Genomic DNA, 22,493 nt, shown 5'->3' on the forward strand with positions numbered 1-22,493 from the left:
AGGGTCCGGAATTACAATGATGTCGATTTCACCAACGGTATTTCGTGGTATTTGCATTGCTGTATTTTTAGTGTTTAGTGTACTGTAGTCTGTTTTTGGAGCCACGATGGATTTTTTTCAAGTTCCTTTTTTGATTCCCCAACCCATTTGATAATTTCCACCTTGTTTTTGCCTATTACCTAAAGACCTGTCTATTCCTTTTCATGTAACTTTCAGCATGGAGTCATAAAATGTGTGTATTTGGTTTCTATGGTTTTCGTTTTTGTTGCTTAGAATGATTATTGTACCAAAGTCTTGCAATTCATTTTACAGTGAAATGTAGAACTTATAATTATCCAAAATTAATTTTGTGAAAAAAACAAATAAAAAACAAGAAGATTCCTAATGATTTAATTACAGATTTAACAATGTCCTAAATCCGTCTTGGACATTCTGGACAAGGACACATCTCACTGTTGGGACACTTGCATCCTGGAACACATTCACGTCGTGATCGAGATCGTTCTTGTCGTATACATGAATATAAAGAGAGAAGCAGTGATATTATTGCCAGTACTGCAACACAGAATAAGGCCACTGATGAAAGTTTGCGCTCCTTTGTGTCTTTATCTTCTCCCTCCTCTTTCCCTGGTTTACTTTGATCACTCCTTGTTGATTGGTTGATTTGATATTTTGCTGAATCCGTCATCATCATGGCTTGTTCTATAATAATATAGTATAAAGGTTGTAAAAGTTATATGTACTTGATACATCGATAGAATTGTCAAAATATAATTCTAATTCTGTAAAAGGGTATGAGACGTTTAAAAAATTCCATTCGAAAAACGAATTTTATTTAGCATTTTTAAATCTTTATAAAATAATGTAATAGTATTCTGCCTACCCTATTTTGTATGCTTCAAATAGCTACCCTTAGTTTTCATTGGCACTTTTTGTAACTTACCAGTGGTCCTCATCACATCTCATGTCAAAAATGAGCACAATAACAAAAAAATCTAGCTACCCTTATTTTCTAAAGGAAGCAACACTGAAGATATTTTTATGTTTGACCCAAAGTAAAAAAAAAAATTTCTTTTAAAAATTACCTGGGTCTACAGATCTTCTACTTCTCAAAACAAGGCTGCAACTTGACTGAAAAATAAAGGTCATGAATTATACAGGCCAGTTCATAGATGATACTACGGTTTCTACATATGGTGAACTTGAAAATTTAGATGCAAATGGAAGCGAAATGAAATTGATACAGCTACATATATATTCTATAACAACCCTGTTTATTACTGGTTTAAACAAGCCTGAAACTTAAACACAAGCAAGACTCTATATTACCTATTTTCGAGCTATTTTTTAATTAATTGATTGTTTTAGTGGATCCATTAAATTAGCATTTTTAGCTGGCAAATGTATGCACAATGAATGTATTCAAACTCTAAAATTTGATATAATATATACTAAAACGTAATGCAGAACTACAGAAGTTCCATGGAAAGCAATACACGTCGTCTAGAATCGTTACCAAGTATCCAGTTATCAACATTGTGTGTGTATTCCTAACTGGACGCCATCGAATAAAGTTAAACTATTGACTTGATCCACAATTGACGATGAGCATGTGGCCCCGTTATAGTTATAAACCACAGGGACTGGTTAGCAGATTAAAATTTGTTATTTTTTGCAATTTTTTTTTTCGTATTTCTTGTCTATTTGTATTGCATTATCAACGTTTTAAACGTTGGCATCAATATTTCTTTGTTTTCTAGCAATGTGCAGTTTACTATCCATATCCGTATACTGAAAAATCCTAAATAGACAATACGAAAAAAAAATGCAAAACATTGTTTAACAAATTTTAATCTGCTAACCGAGTCCCTGTGTTATAAACATAACATTCAAATAAAACAGGTAATCACGTGCAACAGTAAAACCAATTTTCTTAGTTCTGTTTGATCTCATCTCATAGATAAAAAACAAATTAAATGTACTGGTAAACCATTTACTCATAACCTGTATAGAACCGGGATTTTTTTACCAGTCGGAGTCATTCAACGAAATCGATTTTCCTGCTGCTACCTCCCCTGGTTTCATTTTTCAGCTGACATCGTTTCTATCATTGGACATGCCTAGCACATGCATAATCTCACAGTGGTTAAATCACAGGTCGCATGAAAACGGATTAAAATGAGATTGAATTTATGACTTGCAAATAATTTGGACTTATTTTGACAAAATTAAACCAAACTAACACCTAGTTGCGATATATTGTTTAAATATTCCGTTTTTATAAATGTTTGGGTTTTTTTTCTAAATCGCAGCCATTGCCCCTTTAATTAGAAAATACATAGACAATAACTGTTTAGTGTCTTTAAATATCAGCTGTATTTGTACGAGGCTAAGAACCAGGTGCAATGCGAGCTTCAGCGAGCTATTACTCCTGTTTCGAGCCGAGGACAAATACAGCTGATATTCAAAGACACTAAACCGTTATTGTCTTTATCCTGCAATTAATTTTGTACATTTTTTTCTATCCCAATCGTTGAATTTGTTTTTGAAAGAAATCGACATGACTAAAACGCGGACCGGAATGAGGACCCCAAATTGAACTGTGACGTAAACAGTAATTTGACATAACCGTTCGCTCGCAACAGAAGCAGGATACCAGGAGACTATATACGTCTAGTATACGTATATCGCTTCGTGTTATCTGTACACCTGTATAAGTATAGTAGAAAGGCCGATTGCAGGATAAAATGTTTTACTTTGGATGATGATAAGCCTGATAAAAGTTACTTACCCCATCGCAGGTGTTATTACATGTTGTAAATGAACAGCTATACTTTACAGCAGTGTTGGCTGTGTCAGTTTCAATAAGCTTGAACACTTTGAAGAATGGACTTTTAGCTTTTGTTCCAGAAACTGTAAAACCTGCAGATTTCTTAAATACAATACCATCACCACACCTACAGAAAAATATGGTATGTATTTCTTATCAATATATAATACTTTTCTTCTATTCCCATACATTTGCTTCATAAAGTTTTGAAAATAATAAACAAATGCAAATGCTTGTTGGGAATCATTAGGGGGAAAATGTGTAAATCAAAATAAAACACACGCCCAATCCTGGAATCCTGTTTTGTGGGACATACTTTCGGATGTACTCTTTCATTATCAATGTGAATCTTTCAATTACAAAACAATAACTGGTTCCATAAAAAAAATCACCGAGTACTTACCCTGCATTAAATATCTTGTACGATTTTGTACTATCGCTGTTTCTTGCATAACAGTCGTAAGGTGTTAATCCCTGTTCATTACCTACAAGTGGATAAAAAGGGAATGAATTACACTCTCTTCATGTAAAGGAACCTTACAACATCTCTAAATGTAATTACATCCGTGTAATGCAGATCTGGTGCAAGTTTATCAAATGCACACATAAATTCAGTTTTTCTACTCCGTCAATAAGTAATATTTTTTCTTCGTTTTCTGACTGAATCTTATTTTTAAAATTATGAATACGAATCTTTTGTATATCCCTTTTATTCATATAGGTCCTCGTGTATAATACTAGTAGTTGTACATTCGGGCCTTTTAATTTTGTGAGTGAGTGTTCCTGATGAATGTAAATCCAGATAATAGATTCAGATGCACCAAGTTAACTAAAGAGTTATTTTTTTATTGTCGAATGTGATTAAATTCTAATACCCAGTCCTTTTCTTTCATCCGTTACTTTTGGAATATTGATTGTCGCTTGCTTAACGTTCAGTGGCAAATATTTCATGCATATTCAGGACAAACTGTGGATACATAATTTGTGCATAACCACGTTACTTTTAATTTCACACTTTAATTACTATTCACGACTTTCCCGTCCAAGTAATTTAGAAAACCTATACATAATTAGAAAATCAAGATCACATACTTGATGAAAAACGAAGACTACCTAAAACGATCCGATATGATCGATCTATTAATTTCCTTATTTATTTTTCTTATATTTGTAGTACAGTACACTTCTATACTAACCACCGCTAATTGACAATTCCAAGTAAATTTTCTTTCCCATGGATACTTTAGTGGCACTTATTTCTTGACCCAAAACATCCATCAATTTCAAGGATGAGCCACCAGCATATGAATCACCAAGGTTATGTACCAATCCATCAGTCATCAAAATTCGACTAGAAGAAAAAATATGTCAACACAGCTTACAATCATGACAATGGATGGTCAATATATATAAAGATATCAAATAGATATAAGAAGATGTGGTATGAGTGCCAATAAGACAACTCTCTATCCAAGTCACAATTTATAAAAGTAAACCATTATAGGTCAAAGTACGGTCTACAACACGGAGCCTTGGCTCACAACAATTAGCAAGCTATAAAGGGCCCCAAAAATAACTAGTGTAAAACCATTCAATAGGGAAAACCAACGGTCTAATCTAAATAAAAAACGAGAAACGACAACTACTGAACATCAGATTCCTGACTTAGGACAGGTGCAAACAATTGCAGCGGGTTTAAACGTTTTAATGGTACCAAACCTTCACCTTTATCTGAAACAATAGTGTAACATCACAACATAGAAAGACACACTATAAAGTATCAATGTAAATGGCTTAACTCAATCAAAAGACATATTAACACAAGTGAACATACACTGAACGAATAAATTTGATCTATGATACAACGTAAATACAAAATCAATAAAATAAGGGATGAATAATTAAAGTAACAGTATTATACCGCTGTGAAATGTTAAACAATTTCAGAAAAACAACAATAACATTGAACGAAAATTCGCCATTTACAAAAATATTACACACAAGTAAATTAAAATAATTTTGTAGTCAGGTATACAGTTTAAATGAAGAAAGGAAATGTTTTTACAAAATAAATAATTTTGATGTTCATAGTACGAAGAAGTGAAAATTTATAGTAATACCAAACACTTATCAAAGCTGGTATATAGACCAGATATAACCCTGAATAAGTAAACATTTAATAACAAAAAAGCATTACAAATAGTATCAACAGGTCAAATTAACAAGAAAGTACGATTTGAGAGTACTCGCAGTTACTGACAGCTAGTCAAAAGCCAAAAACAATTAAGAAAAAAATAATAATGCATCAGAGACTAAAATCAACTAAAACACATCCCAGGGATTTAGTATTTTAACGTCATGGACAGTCAAAGAAGACATGACTTGTGCAATGCCAAAAATAAATGTATCGACAGGCAGTAGGATAGCTAGGTGTTAACCTCTTTATAGATAAAAATGAAATAACCATTTAGTTCTATGCTACATGCCCAGTTTGTGGTGGAAGGTATTTCCAGGTGTATTTTTTCACCAGAATTTTTTTATAATATAAAGTACTGAAATTCCCAAAAGAAATGTATTAATAAGACGAACATAATATACGCTGTTATAAAATTGAACATATTACTCGCTAGAAAAATCTTTAATGACAATACAAATGAATAAACAATACATGACCAGGCCAAATTTTTAAGATCAAGGTGTAACTCTATGCAAGGACTAGAAAAATTATTGCTCTTTACAAATAAAACTATTCAGATGTCACAAGACATTAGTAAGGCAGTCACATATTAGTATCTATATTTTTAGTTTTGTGTGGCATATTTGCTTTTAGGTCTGAAGACTTAAGTTAAAGAAAAAAAAATGCAAAAAAATGTCAAAACTAAGATTTAAGATACGAAAAAAAGCTTTGACTAAAATAATTTTATCCAAAAGATATCTTGTGCAGCACAAAAATGTCATTTCATAAGTCCGTCTCCTCATAAACATAGTAATGACAACAAATGATTAGTCACTGTGAATATAATTCATATATACAGCTTATAACCTAAAACTATATATCTATTTAAATATACTAAAAACTCATAAATTGGTGACTTAATTTCAGTGTTTCGTCTTTTTAGAATAGCACAGATGCATCAATAAACGATTGAAAAAATCAACACTCGACTTTGTTTTACCTCAATGAATAATATTTATAAATATTGGGATATACTAACTAATCGAAAGAAGAATATAGCGCAGTTATTTTGTATCCATTTGCTAACTTGGAAATTAAAATTAGAGTCCCAGTGCGCCATGAGCACATGATACGCACGTCGCTTTTTCAACGAATAGAGTTCCGTAACATCTTCAATATATCAGAAATTTATATAAAAAAAATTAAAGGGAGCTTATTTTAATAAATATAAACCAGTCACCAAAGTTTCATGAAAACTGCTCAAAGCATTTTTGAGTTATTGTCCGAAAACTTATATAGAGGAAAATTAAGATTCTTAATTATCAGGCAAGCCCACAGAGCCAGTCTCAGCAGTGGCATAGCTTTCATTCACCAGATTTATCGAAATCCGTTTTTTTTATGCTGGTGCTAATTTTGGATCACTAAGACTATACACCTGGTGGTCCCAGTGAAAATGTGTTGGTTCTTGTGTTTGCAGAAAATTTTAACTATCAATCATTTTGATACATGTAGGTATAAATAAGTTGAGGCCAGTATATGGTTCCATATATTGATGAAGATTGTAATCAGGAGCTATTAAACAACAGACAGTCCAATTAACAATTAAACCATCACAGACTTAGCTGGACATCAGAACCACCACTACAATAAAAAAAAAGACGGATCTACCCAATTTTTGGTGGTCAGGACCGCAAGTTTTAGAGAACACTGATTCATAGATGCAAACAACGGGCCTCGGTTAAAAAGAAAAAAGAAAAAAACCAACAAAATACCAAAAAGAAAAAACTAACATGAACAAACAAACGTCACCCATATATACAATGTATATGTATTAACAGTGTATATCTAATGCAACGAACTAGCTTTTCGTATTACTAGTATTCTTACTCATGGCAAAGAGCTACATAAATATTGATTTTTTACAACATACATAGCTTTGAATTCTCTTTTAGGTCTTTAAGGTGCGTCATTCAAAAAAATAATCTTAAAACAATACCGGATTCGAAGAAATGCAATCAATTAAAGCTAGCAAATTTGTTTAATCCGTCGCCAAGCAAAGTCAGCAAAGTATTTAATAGATAATCCAATTCTTAAGACTTCTCCTGTCTCATTTCCATATAATTAAATTAACAAGAAAGTACGAAAAAACTCTTCTAAGCGGTATAATAACAAAGATGTCCTGCTAAGAAGAGACTTTACCTCAGCAAACTTTTCTCGAGCTATCACAAAACCGAATTTACGCAAGACCTATGGCAAGCCGTTTTACTATTTATTCTAACTTCAAGATATATCATATAATGTATAATATATAAGATATCTCATATAATTTATAAGATATCTAATATAATCTAGTTTTTATAAGTAATCTTATAAACTTATTGCGATCCCAATGAGACTTGTCCACAGATTCACCTGCAAGTTACCTGTCGATTTAAACTTTTGTAAGTTCTTTTGTCCCATCTAATAAATACAATAGCTATTGTTCTCTGTGTAGTTTATTTGATGGGATCTTTAAATTTCTTCCAAGAGAAATCTATCACTCACTGATTAATTTACCTGAACAAAAAATTGAACTGTCAATAATGAAAATACATGTACTGTTAGATCTGAAATGTTATTCCAAATTGTTGGGTTTCTTCCATTTATTATTACTGAATTTATTTATTTTATTTATAATACTTGTATATACTATTTTTGAGTATTTGCGCATATGTAACGTTGCCCTCGTATAAATTGTAATAGTTTCCTTTTTTTTTTTTTAAAGTTTTATGACGTTTCGCCTTGACGTACGTTACGTTGTCTAGAGTTTTTATTCATTGCAAGTTATTTATTATTCGACGACACATCAGTATTTTGTATAGAGAGATTATAATCGGTAAGAGATATTTATGTACATTTTTAAGAACAATATATTTATTTCAATTAACTTTTTAATTTAACAAGTTATTTATGAAGCGTGAAAGAAAGTGATTCCTATTGTTTGTTTAGTATTATGTTTTTTAGTGTTTTAATTTATATTTTACTTACGATGTATGTTAATGTGTATTTGTATTTTATTGTAGAGAATCGGTTGTTACGATATACTGCCAAATGTAATTTTGATGAATAAAGATACGTATAATTCTAACCGCATACTCGACTTAATTTGATGTGATCCGTACATGTACAAATACTAAATAAGGACTAAAAAAACTGCATGTGGTGTTGTATTTATTCAATATCAATAATTCATTTTTAATAGTTTCAATATAAACACTGATTCCAAAATTAAAAGTTGATTTCTGAACAATTTTTTTATATTTTCCCTACTAAAATTTGCTTTTTTTTGTATGTTTGACAAATGTATTCTATAACTGAACAACAACAAAAACATGCAAATTCATTGGAACAATACTTAAAATTTTGTCAGAAATAAACTTTTTATAATTAAATCAGTGTTTATATTGAACAGATTGAAAATATATTATTGATATTGATTAAATACAATATTGCATGCAGTTTATGCGAGTTTATACAACTATTTCCCCCAAATTAGAAGATATTTATTTGGTCTGGTAAATTAATCAATGAGTGATAGATTTCTCCTAGAAGAAATTTAAAGGTCCCAGTGAAAAAACTACACAGAGAACAATAGCTATTCAATAGGACAAGAGAATAGACAAAAGTTTAAATACCCTGGTCAGACGACTCTGTGGAAAACTTTCATTTGGTTCGCAATAATAAGATATCTCATATACTTTATAAGATATCATAAACTATATGAGATATCTTATAACGGTTTATTAGATATTTTGAAGTTAGAATAAATAGTAAACGGCTTGCCATAAAGATCAGCAATGTCATTAAGAATTCAAGGAGAAAACGGGTCATTCGGTCGGGATAGAAATAGCCATCAAAACCCGATATAAGAAATCTTTACGTCAGAATTGATAAAACAGTTTTTGGGCCTAAAAAGAACATATCTAAATAGTTAAACCCTTGCAGTTTTATTTATTTTTTTTTTAAACAAATGGACTGCAATAGGAAAAATACATGTCTAGTCTACCGAAGGTAAAAACTTAATGGACGGTCCTTTGATTTTCTTGGGGGTGAGGAGGGTTTTTAGCTTTTTTCGGATAGAGTATTCATTTTCACCGGCTTAGCAAATCAATTGCGCGAAAGATTTATTTTAAAAAATCTTGTACATAACTATAATTTCCTGTATTGAAGAAGTTGTGAAGAATTTCATTTACATCCTACTCGGCTTGGGCAAAGTAATTTGTTTTCAGTTTTAAACAGGCCAGACTATTCTTTTTCAAAATCCTGGCCCCCAGAATATCAAATGGTCATCGCCTTACTTATCATCAATCGCCTTTTTTGTTAGAGTCTGTGAAGCGTCTCCATTGGTAGTACATGTTATTGTGTAGGTTTCATAATCCTCCATCAGTGTGGCGTTCCCGAATCCCCAGAACACTTCTATCTCAACCACATTAAGTTCAGAATCTCCATCTGGATGCTGTAGAATATAATAATTATTTACAACAAATGCATGTTGGTCAATTAGATTGTCAAACTTATATCTCATGTCAATATAAGTTTTTCTAATTGGTTATGGGTCAATAGGGAATTTAAAAGATGGATAGCACATGGCACGTATACAGCCACTATGACGTAGATTTATAGATTATCGTTGGTTATCTCAACGAGATTGATTTTCTCGCTTGAGCCGGTACGGCGAAAGTGAGAAAAGCAATCGAGTTGAGATGACCAATGATAATCTGTTTATCGCTATTTTACCTATGAAGACGTTGTTAATTTCCTTGACAACGGGACGTGTTCCCTTAGTTTCTAGCGATAATTTTCATATCACTCGACTCCGCTGAGAACGGAAATTATCAGTCAGCAAGATCAAAGGAAAAATTCGTAAAATAGCGATAAATATATATATCTACGTTGAACGATAGTATACGTAGCAAGCCTATCAACAATTTCGTTGATAATAAATTATTGCAATGGATTCTCCAAATAGCATAATTTTAAGGCTATCTTATTTATAAGGCTGTCTATATCTATTTTGATTGGCAGGAAACAATCATGTGGTGTTTTTAAATAATGTTTAACATCCAAATTACACGAAACATCAATAACCGCACGTGCTTTTCATGGCAACAAAGTTTAAACAGTTTCAAGGTGTATGAATATTAATCAAAGTACTGAAGTACTGAACATCGGATGACCGAATGGTCATAAGCACTTGTCTCAGAAAAAAAATCACATCTCTATACCTGAAAGTGAAATTAAGGTTCCACTAAAGTCAAAATATAGGACACTTCATAAACATCTAAACTTTGCCTGTATTTTTCAACCTATAATGAGTAAAGTCCTAAACTATGAGAACATATGTTCATTTAAACATACTTAACATATACACACTGTGTAAATTGTAAATAAACTTGAAATTGTTATGTTGTGGCCAAACCGGTTCTTGGGGTGAACACTAAATTTTCAAAAAAATCTGGAGGCCTGCGAGACGACTTTATTTGTTTAGGACTTTACTCATTATAGGTTGAAAAATACAGGCAAAGTTTAGATGTTTATGAAGTGTCCTATATTTTGACTTTAGTGGAACCTTAAGGTACAAAGATATATTTTTTTCTGAGACAAGTTTGTGCGTGGATGATGAATAAATGACAGGGAATTCAACCTCACCGTAATAACTATTATATTGTAGTGATACAAATCAGTATACTCTGGTTTGTTGTTATATATCATAAGTTAATATTTGTATATAACAATTACATGTATATATAATTTTCATCTATTTGTATATCATTATATTCTACTATTCTAATAATAGTGCAGTGCAAGTGCATGGTGGACACTCTTCTGTAATAATTCGATTTTTCTAATAAATTGGATTGGAGTAGGCATTCATATTTTCCCGCAAAACGTTCTTGAGATATTCTTCCGCATGCGTTAACACAAATTTTCGGTATTCTTGATTTGTTATTGATATACTAGAAAATACCCGCGAAATATACTTTGGTTCATAATTTGAAGATATATAGTTTTGGTGTAAGGCGATATTAAGATCTTTTAAAAAATCTTTTTGAAGCGTGTCACAGACCCATTTTTAACCGAAAACCGAAGTAATCCCTCCACCCTTTTCATGTTAAATTGCTGCGGTTCCCCGGAAGGAAAAGCTCTTGACGGGTAAAAATCTGTTGTTAAATTGCCGAGAGCGTCAAGGAAATGTGTATCACAAAGTGTTTTAGTGTAAGGTCGATCTGCATTAATATATGAATAGGGGTCACATTCCAGCCGCTCTTCTGTACCCATATTTAACCGAAAACCGAAGTAATCCCCCACCCTTTAGGGTATACTTTTTGCTGTGCAGACCATAATACTTGCAGACAAAGCGAAAATGACGACGGCACGTACATTTTTGCTAATTTACCCCAAAATATTTTGCAACATGCTCCGCTGAACAATATTTTTTGCACCCCCCCCCCCCCCTAACATAAAATCCTGGATCTGCACCTGATTTCTGGTGTTTCCGTGCTCAGAACCACCCCCATATATGAGTGGGCTGAAAATTTTATGCATTAATATATGAATGGGGGTGGGTCACATTCCAGCCGTACTTCGGTACCCATTTTTAACCGAAAACTGAAGTAATCCCCTACCCTTTTCGTGTTGCATTGATGCGGTTCCCCGGAAGGAAAAGCTCTTGACGTGTAAAAATCTGTTGTTAAATTGCTGAGAGCGTCAAGGGAATGTGTATCACAAAGTGTTTCAGTGTAAGGTCAATATTTACCGTATCTGCTACGAAATGAAATTTAATTTTGCCGGGCAGACGTGCAATGACGGAAATGAAACCACATAATTTTAAACACTTGTTTTTAAAATTTACAGTCTTACCTGTATATAAAGTTTTTTAAACTTGGTTTAAGAACGTCGTGAAGCACAGTCGATCCGAACTGGCTTTTTTCCGATTTTAACCCCCAAATACCCCCCCCCCCCCCAAAAAAGATCTTGAAATGAACACATAATAAACTACGCTGGTCATTACCCCTTTATGGTATAAAACAATATTCGTGGATTTTATGTGAAAGAAGAAAAACGCGACACCCAATTTCAACTCTCTTCATTTAGTAATATAGATATATTTCTCACGACAAAACATTTTCATATCATTTATCTATGTTCTTAAAAATTATTTTCATGAATATTTATTGATGAAATTGATATTTAACAAGCGATAAGGAATGTTATTTTGCGTTCGGTCATCAGTCAAAAACGAAAGTCACGTGGGTAGAAATGTCTGTGGCAACAATACACAGGAATGCCCTTATGGTCATCTGATGTAGAAATTGAAATCCGAGTATAGCCACAGCGTGTGATAAGAGATCATAAGATTTTGCGAGGGAATTCGATGTTTGCTATACCATGGTTCACTTAAACCCATTTTTTGACAATCAGAATAAAAGTTTTTGCAGTATTTTAAGAAAAGATTTTTCTATGTATCCGTAAATTATATTTATTGATTAACGCTAAAGGAATGTGAATTTTCTGTACAAGTCAATAGTTTTTTTGACTTTTGAAGTCCGAAGTTTCTGTTGCTTTAAATATGCAATATACAGACATATAGGTTTTTGAATTCTAACTCAAAGTTTGAGAGATGAGTGTTTCGTTGTATTTACAAGAAACTGTAGTATAAAACCCCACGTCTGACATTTCTCCCTACCCAATCTCCTAACACTTATTTAAGTTCTTTTGATATGTACTGGTCATTGTTATTTAATCTTACGTAACAATAATTATTTTTGAAAACAGGTATGGCAACTCTAAATCTTAAGGTAAAACTTCTTTAACGGAAATTATTCTTGTTTGTGAATTAACAATTATAGTCTTAAGTTTGCTGTACTAAAAATCACGCATTGATTTCTTTTATAAATATGATAAAACAATGTTCTTTTTTATAAATATGATAAAACAATGTTCTTTTTTATATATATGATAAAACAATAATCTTTAACTTGAGGGTAACAGTCTAGAGAAAAGTCGGCATCAAAAATGAAGAATTAGAGAAAAATGGCATAAAACATTAAAACGTACAGAAATGAAGAAACCCCATCCATATGGACCCTCGAACTTTTAATAAGTCATAATTTAACTTTTTTAAAGTTCATAATCTGAATGCCTTTAGAATATAACTATATTCTGTTTATCTGAAAACAGGTTAATTTGCATTTCTGAACAGTAATTTAATTGACCATCAAATTGGACACTGAAAGAGTTCATGTTATTTTTATTTATGAAACACAAGGTATGAAAGGTTCGATTTTCCAGTTCTTACTTTTTCACAAAAGTTTCGTTATACAGTGATTTTTTTACTATATTAAGATAGCGCAATCTTCAGATATTTGAGAAACCAAGTTTACAGATCATGTATTTTTTTTTAAATATTTTACGAACGTCCACGCAAGGTTAAAAGCTTGTGTGTCTTAACAGAAAATAGATTTTTTCAGTCTTATTAAGCTGTTGTCATTCCAATTGAATTCAAATGAAAGCAGAGAGTTAATGAAGTCAAAATATGACTGATCTGCCTATTTTTGTACATAAAAAGTAAATTTGATCATTTAAGGGAGCTACCATTTGATTTTTATGGGGGGGGGGGGGGGGGGGGGGGGGGCTAGGATGAAATTTGAAAAAAATAGGCAGGACAGGAGTTTTGAGTAAAAAAAAAAGGCAGGATGAGAGACACTTGCAAAAAAAAGTCAGGATGGCAATTTCTGTAAAAAAAGTCAGGATAAACTTTAAAAAAAAAGGCAGGACCGAATAGAGTGAAAAATAAAAAGGCAGGACAGAGATTACAACTAAAAAAAAATGCAGGACAAAATTTTTCATCCTAGCCCCCCACCCCCATAAAAATCAAATGGTAGCTCCCCAAAGGCTGAATTCGTCTACCTCAATAAAATCTTGTAAGGCACTATATTTTAAAGCGACCCATCCAACAACATTAAACCACTCAACAAACAGCAAATATCTAAAATATAGTTCCGTCCTATACATTTTAAAATTACTTATGTCAATTTTTGAATTGAGTCTCAATACTAGTATCTATAGTAAACATCCGAAATTATCGCGGAAAAAACTCCAATCAACTTACGAAAAAGAAGCAATCTGTACCAGCAACTGCATTGGAATCACCAGAATAGTACAGATTTGTCGTTACTTCAGTATTCGTGTCATTAATCTCCGCCATCTTTACTGTAACTGGACTACCAGCATTGTTGCATGTCAATTTTGCGAATGCATGAAGATCGGTCTTAACAGTAACGTTAGCTCCAGCTCCGACTGCCGAACCTCCTGTTCCAAGCGTTCCACAGTTGTGTGTTACTAAAATAATAAAACTCCATCAAGTAGCGTTTGGAGGATCACCTGATCGAAGTACAACTACTTTGGTTTCAACTGGTCATATTTTTTATTTGATTAAGGATTGATTGATTGTTTAAATAATGTTCAGTGGCAAATATGTCATGCATATCGAGGACAAATAGGTAGAGGTCAAGTAGATTAACCGGGATGAATTTTGCCTTTCAACAGGCATGTTAGAAAGCGTTGCGAGAGAGAGAGAGAGATAGAGAAAGAACCACTTTTTTTTATGAGTATTTAGTATGACAATAAATTTTCACTTTGTTCTCGTACAATGAACAACAAATTTATTTATTTTGTAAAAAATATTTCAGTACTAACTGCAAAATTATTTATTTAAATTTACCTGTGTACGTTATTTTATTTAACTCTATTTTGTCCAAGGTTATAGTTGTCTTTTTGACATTGTTTTACATCTCCCCCTTTTTTTTATTAATATTGTATTTATATTGTGTCATAGATCAAATTTATTCGTTCAGTGTATGTTTACTTGTTTTTGTTAATATGTCTTTTTGATTGAGTTAAGCCATTTCAGTTGATATTTTATAGTGTTTCTTTCTAGGTTGTAATTTTACACTCCTGTTTCAGGTTAGGATGAAGGTTGGCGCCTGTTAAAACGTTTAAACCCGCTGCATTTGTTTGCACCTGTCCTAAGTCAGGAACCTGTTGTTCAGTGGTTGTCGTTTGTTGATGTGGTTCATAAGTGTTTCTCGTTTTTTATAAAGATTAGACCGTTGGTTTTCCTGTTTGAATTATTTTACACTAGTCATTTTTTGGCCCTTTATAGCTAGCTTGCTGTTCGGTGTGAGCCAGTGCTCCGTGTTGAAGGCCGTACTTTGACCTATAATTGTTTACTTTTTACACATTGTGACTTGGATGGAGAGTTGTCTCATAGGCAATCATACTACGTCTTCATATTTCTAATAAGTCTATTAAGAGTTAAATGACAATTTCAGTCATGTTGACATATTTGTAGATCTTATCCTGCTAATAATTTTTCCTTTTCAAAGTTTTTATTTATCTATTAAAGTATAGTTTTCAAGACTGCAAAAAATGTTAAAAATTATCACTAAAGGGCAATAACTCCAAAAAACAAATCGATTGAATATTTCCGCCATTATAACTTATTTGTAGATCTTGTCTTCCTGGTCTATTGTGCAATTTAAAGATTCTATCTATCTATTACAGTTTTCAAGATAAAAGGCAAGAATGGGAAAAATCGTCATTAAAGGGCAATAACTTCAATAAAAAGTCGATTAACGATATCGTTCAGGTTAAATTATTTGTAGATCTTGTCTAGCTGGTCATTTTTGCTTTTTAAAGTTTCTATCTATTATAGTTTTAATATATTAAGCAAAAACGCAAACAATTGGTAAAAATCGTCATTAAAGGGCAATAACTCTAAAAAGGATTCGACTGAATTTCCATGTTGACTTAACTGTAGATCCTGATGTGCTGATCAATATTGATTCTTAACGATTCTCTCTTTTTATGAGGTAATAACGCAAAATATTTGGAAAAAATCATCAAAGGGCAACAACTGTAATTTGTCTGACGATTTTGGCTGTGTAGACTTATTTGTAGATCTTGCTGATTACTTTTGCTTTAATAGTTTCTTTCTATCTTTTATAATTTTCGACATAGACAATAATTTAAATAAATGGTAATATTCACCATTTCCGGGCAATAACTCCTATAAGAAGTTGTCCGACAATTTTGACGTAAACATACAAAAGGTAGAGCGTTGCATTTCACACATATGTTCTATTTTTAGCCATGTCAGCCATCTTGGTTGGCAGGCGGGGTAATCTGACACAATTAATAAACTAGATACCCCAAACTTTGTTACGATTCACCAGTTCTACTGAAACTTACCTTCTAACAAGTATCCCGGTGGAATAGCATGGCAATATACCTTAAATATAGAACAAAATATATGAATAGTCCCAAAAGTATCCCGGTGGAATAGCATGACAATATACCTTAAATATAGAACACAACAAATGAACTATCAATTTATTCATTTGCTTTTCACTCGTTTGTCTGAAATGGGAACATTTATAACTTCGGCAATTCGAAATTCGAATCCTGATCGTATGCATTTACTTGCATATAGTCTTAGTTTTTAGACACACACATACATGTTGTTAGAGCCCGTGTCGTACGTTATCGTAATGACGTATGTATAACTATAGAGGATTAGCCTCTAGCACTAGAAATAGCCTGTACAAATCATGTGTACTTGACCACTAGATTTTAACCTGACCTTTGAAACAATTCAAACACCTCTGGTTCATTTATTGTTTTCTGTTATCTTAGTAAGTACTCGTTGGAAAATATTTTATGCACATTCAGAACCAGAACATTTCAAATAATAATAATTTCTCCAAGGTAGTCTACCAGTGAATGTTGGTAAGGAACAGAAATTTTGTCTTGCTTCAGTCTCTTGACCATTGTTGCATGTGTTCTTAAAGCGAACAGTTAAGAGATGAAAGGGATGAATGACAGAACAAACGACGACCATAGCTCACACTTATGCTCTAGAATTATGTCACCACATAACAGTATTTTGTATCTTCTCGATTCTTAGTCCGAAATTGCTCCGATGTTTGACGACCTTCTTACGACTTGTTGGGCACAGGCACTTATCTCAGAAAATTTTTTCCCCTATATACCTTAATATAACAGGAATTTTTTTTTCTGAGACAAGTGCCTGTGTTGTTGGGGCCTAGGGACGTTTCCCAACAATTCCTAAATAAGCCAATCTCGGTTTACCGTTTCAAGGAATATAATTCAATCTCGATTACTAAGCGTTGAAAAAAAAATTGCACTTAATAAATTTGTTGCGTCCTAATCGCTTTTCTGGATTTATTTTCCCCAGCAATTCACAACGCTAAATAGTTGAAAGTCAATGCATAAGTACATGTAAACGAGGAGACCTATATAACCAAAAAGGCACCCAAAAGGATAACCACTGATCCATCTTTGGTCAACTCTTTCTTAATAACTTCTAAATTTATGAACGTTTGAGCATTGTTCGTTCACAATTACTTCCAATAACATGTAAAAGTAACGGATTCTAAAACTGCAAAAGCCAACACAATTTTTCGTAATATTTATTTGTTAACTTCAAGATATTATTCCCAATATAATAATGAAAAGTGGGTTTATCAAGCAGGGTCAAAGTTTATTTCTATACCATTCCGAACAACTGGATTGAAACATGCAGACATTTTTTTTTCTCTTTAGCAACCAAGACTAGGATTTGGTGATAAATTTTAACATAAACATCACAATAAGATTTAAGTTACAAGTAAAAACTTGGAATTTATTTGTATAGCACGTTAATAATTACGATTGTTATAGAGTGTCATACAAATATGCACAGAAATCCGCATAATTATGTAGCTGTATTGCTCCTTTGAAATCACTGAATATTATTAAAAATAAACTCAACAAAAAATTTGAAAAAGACAATCTGATGGACAGCAACATTGCTAATCAATTCAATTACGCTGGACCATGACCTAGGGGCAGGGCCTCGAAATAGTCGTCAAACTAATATGTACTGATAATAATGCAACTTCATAGAAAATATCGGTGAGCAAGTAGTTCCTACCAAACTGACTTAATCAGAAAACTTAACATAGAAAATTAATAATTAGTTCAAAGTCACTGGGCCATGACCTAGGGGGAAGGGCTCAAAATGGGTGGGGGGGGGGGGGGGGGCATGGCCTCGAAATAGTAGTCTAACTGATATGTACTCGGATAGTAATGCAAATTTATAGAAAATATAAGATAACAAGAAGTTCCTATCAAACTAAATGAAACAGAAAACTCAACAATTGTTGATGCCGCCTAACGTCCTCGCCGCCGCCGCCACCGGAAAAGCAACACCTATATCTCGCCTTCCGCGACTTTGGTCGCATGCTATTTAAAAACTTTTGCATCGTGTATAAATAAAGTCACTTACCACAAAGAGGCAAAAAATTGCTACAGCAAAAGAATGCATAACGTTCTGGAAAAAAAAAGAAATGCATAAACATTGCTATAGGTTATTTTAAGTTACAGTTTGTATAAACCCGCAAAATTGTGGTCAAGTGAATTGAATTATTATGTTTAATTCAAAATGGCAAAGATAAACAGATATATATCATATTCTGGAGATGTATTTTCGATAATACCAGTCGAGATAATTTAGAATTTCCTGTGTCGCTGGGCGAAGGCAATTCCGTCTCAAGACTGGTATTTTTTTTGCAAATAGTCGTCCATGTTTAATTAAGCAAAATATCGATAGAGATGGTACTAGTAATAAAATTAAAGCTTTCAAGACGCAGCATAAATGGTAGCAGTGAAATAAAAAGCTCAAATGACCAAGAGTCTCCGTGATGGATAAAAAAAAAGTATCTTGTTTTGAGCAAATACCACTACAGAGAGCATAAAAATGGCACATCCTTTTGCATATACACCGGCGACAGAAATATGAACGATATTCATTAGAAGATAGTACCTGCAAAAATGCACAATTAAAAGCAAGCATACTTATATAAGGTGTAATTATAACAGCGTGATCAATTACTTTATTAGATGTAGAGATGTGGTATGATTGCCAATGAGAAAACTATCCACCAGTTCAAATAAGCGGATATAAGCAATTATAGGTCACCGTGCGGCCTTCAACAATGAGAAAAACCCATACCATATAGTCTGCTATAATAAAAGGGCTGTTGCTGTGTATCCAATTTTGTTAGTAGTAAACTAATTGTATTCTAAATAACTGTTCATAAAAGAGAAATCATAAAGGTACCTGCAAATACGGCCGTGTGTACACCACAAAACAGAAAACCTGAGAACTTGGATGTTTTCTAGGCCTGGCTGAACCCAGATATTGTACAAATTATATGCATATTGTGTGTTTATAAAAACTTAAAAAATTAAAACTTCTTGAAATTTTATGTTAGGTTCATCAGAAGGAATTGCCAAATATGAATTACACAATGAAATTTACTTATGCACATAAAAACCTGTGCACCTTAAAAATTTAAACTTGGTAGGAACTGCATTTTATTTTTCAGAAGTTTAGAAAGTTTTGAAAATACATCAGGATTAATTTCTATATGCAACATTTGTTCTATTATCATTTTTTTGCTGTTCCATATTTATTCCATCACTATATACCCCTCCTCCACCATCCCATTACAAAAATACCCGCATGATCACACAGAATGGCGGATAAAAATTCCTTAGACTAGCCATGTGGCATTTCGTAATTTGTTGCAAATCAATGTTGTCCATTTCAACTATCTGCATGGTTAAAGTTCATCATAACATAAACAAAAATGGCTGGGTTTACACCCCTAAAACTACTCTTGAGTACAGACTAACCTGTTCAGTTGAAAAAAGTTTTAAGGCCTGGCATCCACTAGACATATAAAAGTTAAATGCATTTTATGTTTCAAAAAGATAAAATCTTTTTTGGATTTTGATGGGCATTTTTTTTCTGTTCCTGCAGAAGCCAAAGGTGTAAAAATAAACTAAGTTGGGTTAAATCTTTGAGATGGTCCCTCTCAGGTAACAACTGTATTTTATTGCATTGATTGTCCTTGATTGACATGGACAATAGAAGGACAATATAGATATCTACACAATAGGTGAGTTAAAGGGTGCAACTGAGTGGACAGTATCAAATGTAATTCAGCTGGAACGAAAAAAACTGCCCATCAAAATCCAAAAAATATTTTATCTTTCTGAAACACAGGATGCACTTAAATTTTATATATCTAGCGGATGCCGGGCCTTAAAATTTTTCCAACTGCAGAGTTTAGTCTGTACTCAAAGAGTAGTTTTTGAGGTGTAAATACAGCCATTTTTGTCCATTTGTTATGATGAACCTTAAGCATGTGACAATAAATCTTTGGTTTGTTCTCATAACTGTAAAAATGGTTTTTTATATAGCTATTTTGTCGTGCAAATACCATAGGCGTATGTTATTTGCTCAATTTTCAGGATTGCGTTTTTTTATGCCATTTAGGCGGGAAAACAATTAAATATTAGTATTTCTTTATGTAAATATATAATAAAAGCGTTTACTTATACGGTTTATTTGAACTTAACCCAAATTGAACTTGCAATAAATATGGAAGTTTTCATGAAAAGATGCATTTGAGCGATTCCATGTTTTAAATTTTCAAAATGCTAAATGAAATTCGTCACTTATTTAACAAGGACTTGCCTACGGGACAGTGTGGTCATTTAAAAATAACTTGTCCTACTAAATACTACACCACCACAGTCGATTTTTTTCAGATAAAATAATGCTGTTCTGTAGAAAATTCCCTGTTGTATGTGAATGAAAATGCAATGTGTCCGGAAAAAAGGGCCTCGTTATTATATGATTATTTTCATTAAGGCTCTGGTCAACCGAAAAGCTTAGATTATCAGTAAAATTTTCTATAATTATTTTATCGTCAACGTATATTTCTTCCGTATAGACAATTCACTGGAGACTTTGTTGTAATCAATGCTTTTAAATTTGTTACTGTTTAAACAAATATATTCATTATCCCTTTGCCCGTAGGGAACAATTCTGTAATGTTTCTTCCATTGGAACTAATGTTATTCCTAAACCGATAAGGAATAAGATAGTGTTACCTTTAGGTCCTACCTGTGACTTGTCCTGTGTCCAAAATCAGTTTAGTTGCAACTCTCGGCAACTTAAATTTTCTATTCTAACTGCACGTGTTTATTTGGCGGGAACCGATTTTTTCATTTCCAGAAATAATTCACAATCGAGATCACCTAAATTATCAGTTGGATTGAATCAGATCTAACAAATGTTACATCTTTTGGGTAGAATTACCACAGTCAATCTGATTTCGTATAAGCTTTTTAACATAGACTATGATTTAAAAAAAAATTGATTTAGCTTGAATATTTGGCAAAGCAAAAGAGCCAGGAGTCACTTGTTTTTTGTTGTTTTTTTAAATACAACTTGCACCAGATATATACTTGCTATTATTGATATCTTTCTGTTTTTCTTATATAACACAAAACAAGTTTAACATGATCTTGCTTATCTTTACAGAAGTCACTTTGACAATGCTACCAGCAATATTTTAGGTTGTGTCTCTATTGCAAATGACATGGTAAGGTAACTCAACATGATATTCATTGCCTACGTCACACGCACTTGTCTCTAAAAAAAGTTATAGTAAAGTATAGAGGTATCTTTTAGAGAAAAGTGCCTGTGTTATATTACACGGCTGTCATTCGGTATATCGAGAAAAATGATTGTGAAAGAATAAGTAACGGTGGTCAAGTATTGCGATTGGATCGTGAAAGATCTGGTATAGGATCGTGAAGGAAATCTTATCGAGAAGACGCATGCTACATCATTAAATAATCCAATTTAATCAATTATAATGACAAATATTGGAAAAATAAAACTGTCTGTCAAAATGGTTCAACATTATGATCAGTATCCGAAAAAAAAATCAAGACTTAAAAGTACACCGTTTTTACAAAACTACAAAAGGCAGATTGCTCTTCGAAATTTCAGAGAAATAAAAATGTAAACAAACATGATTTTTTTTTCAAATTTTTAATACTTAAACTTCTTTTCTCTTAAAAATATCGTTCAATATCACTATTTAAATAGTTCTTAAAATTATTTTGATTTAGTTTAATCAGAAACTTTGCAAAAACGGTAATATTTGTAAAATAATGATATTTCGGATCGTGAAAGATCGAGTACCGCATTTTGATGATCGTGAAAAGGATCGTAAAAGATCTGTTGCCGCTTATTCGTTATTGCCAAAAAAAAAATCATGAAAACGATAAAATCTTTCTTTGGACAAATGATAATTTATATTTGTAATTGGTATATCAAAAGATTGGATTTGCATGACTTATTCTGCTTCACTTTTGTTTGTGAATTGTGATGGTTCAATGTCATTGGAGCTGATTATTTGATAATACCACCCCGACTAGTTTTCTTATAAGAATATAAGTCCGTCTGTCCGTCCTGCATAAGTTTTATTTCGTATTAAAAGTTAAGATTGTCTTATCTGA

At 32.5% G+C, this 22,493-nt stretch overlaps 1 protein-coding gene across 2 annotated transcripts; it reads right to left on the reverse strand.

Annotated features, from left to right (window-relative positions):
• Positions 1-374: 374 nt before the first annotated feature.
• Positions 375-21,191, reverse strand: LOC127734469 (vitelline envelope sperm lysin receptor-like). 2 transcript variants are annotated; one of them, XM_052244354.1, is made up of 10 exons: positions 21,088-21,191; positions 18,397-18,441; positions 16,299-16,338; positions 14,158-14,387; positions 9,344-9,501; positions 4,027-4,181; positions 3,234-3,315; positions 2,792-2,957; positions 1,086-1,131; positions 375-702 (listed from the first exon to the last, which is right to left on the reverse strand). In XM_052244354.1, exons 2-10 carry the CDS (start codon positions 18,433-18,435, stop codon positions 413-415), a joined length of 1,206 nt encoding a protein of 401 aa, XP_052100314.1. In that variant the 5' UTR covers positions 18,436-18,441; positions 21,088-21,191; the 3' UTR covers positions 375-412. The 2 variants fall into 2 exon arrangements, with proteins under 2 accessions (XP_052100314.1, XP_052100315.1); XM_052244355.1 differs by having other exon boundaries at positions 21,075-21,189.
• Positions 21,192-22,493: the final 1,302 nt, after the last annotated feature.

Source organism: Mytilus californianus, unplaced genomic scaffold, assembly GCF_021869535.1.
Source record: "Mytilus californianus isolate M0D057914Y unplaced genomic scaffold, xbMytCali1.0.p SCAF_3, whole genome shotgun sequence".
Taxonomy (NCBI): Eukaryota; Metazoa; Mollusca; class Bivalvia; order Mytilida; family Mytilidae; genus Mytilus; species Mytilus californianus.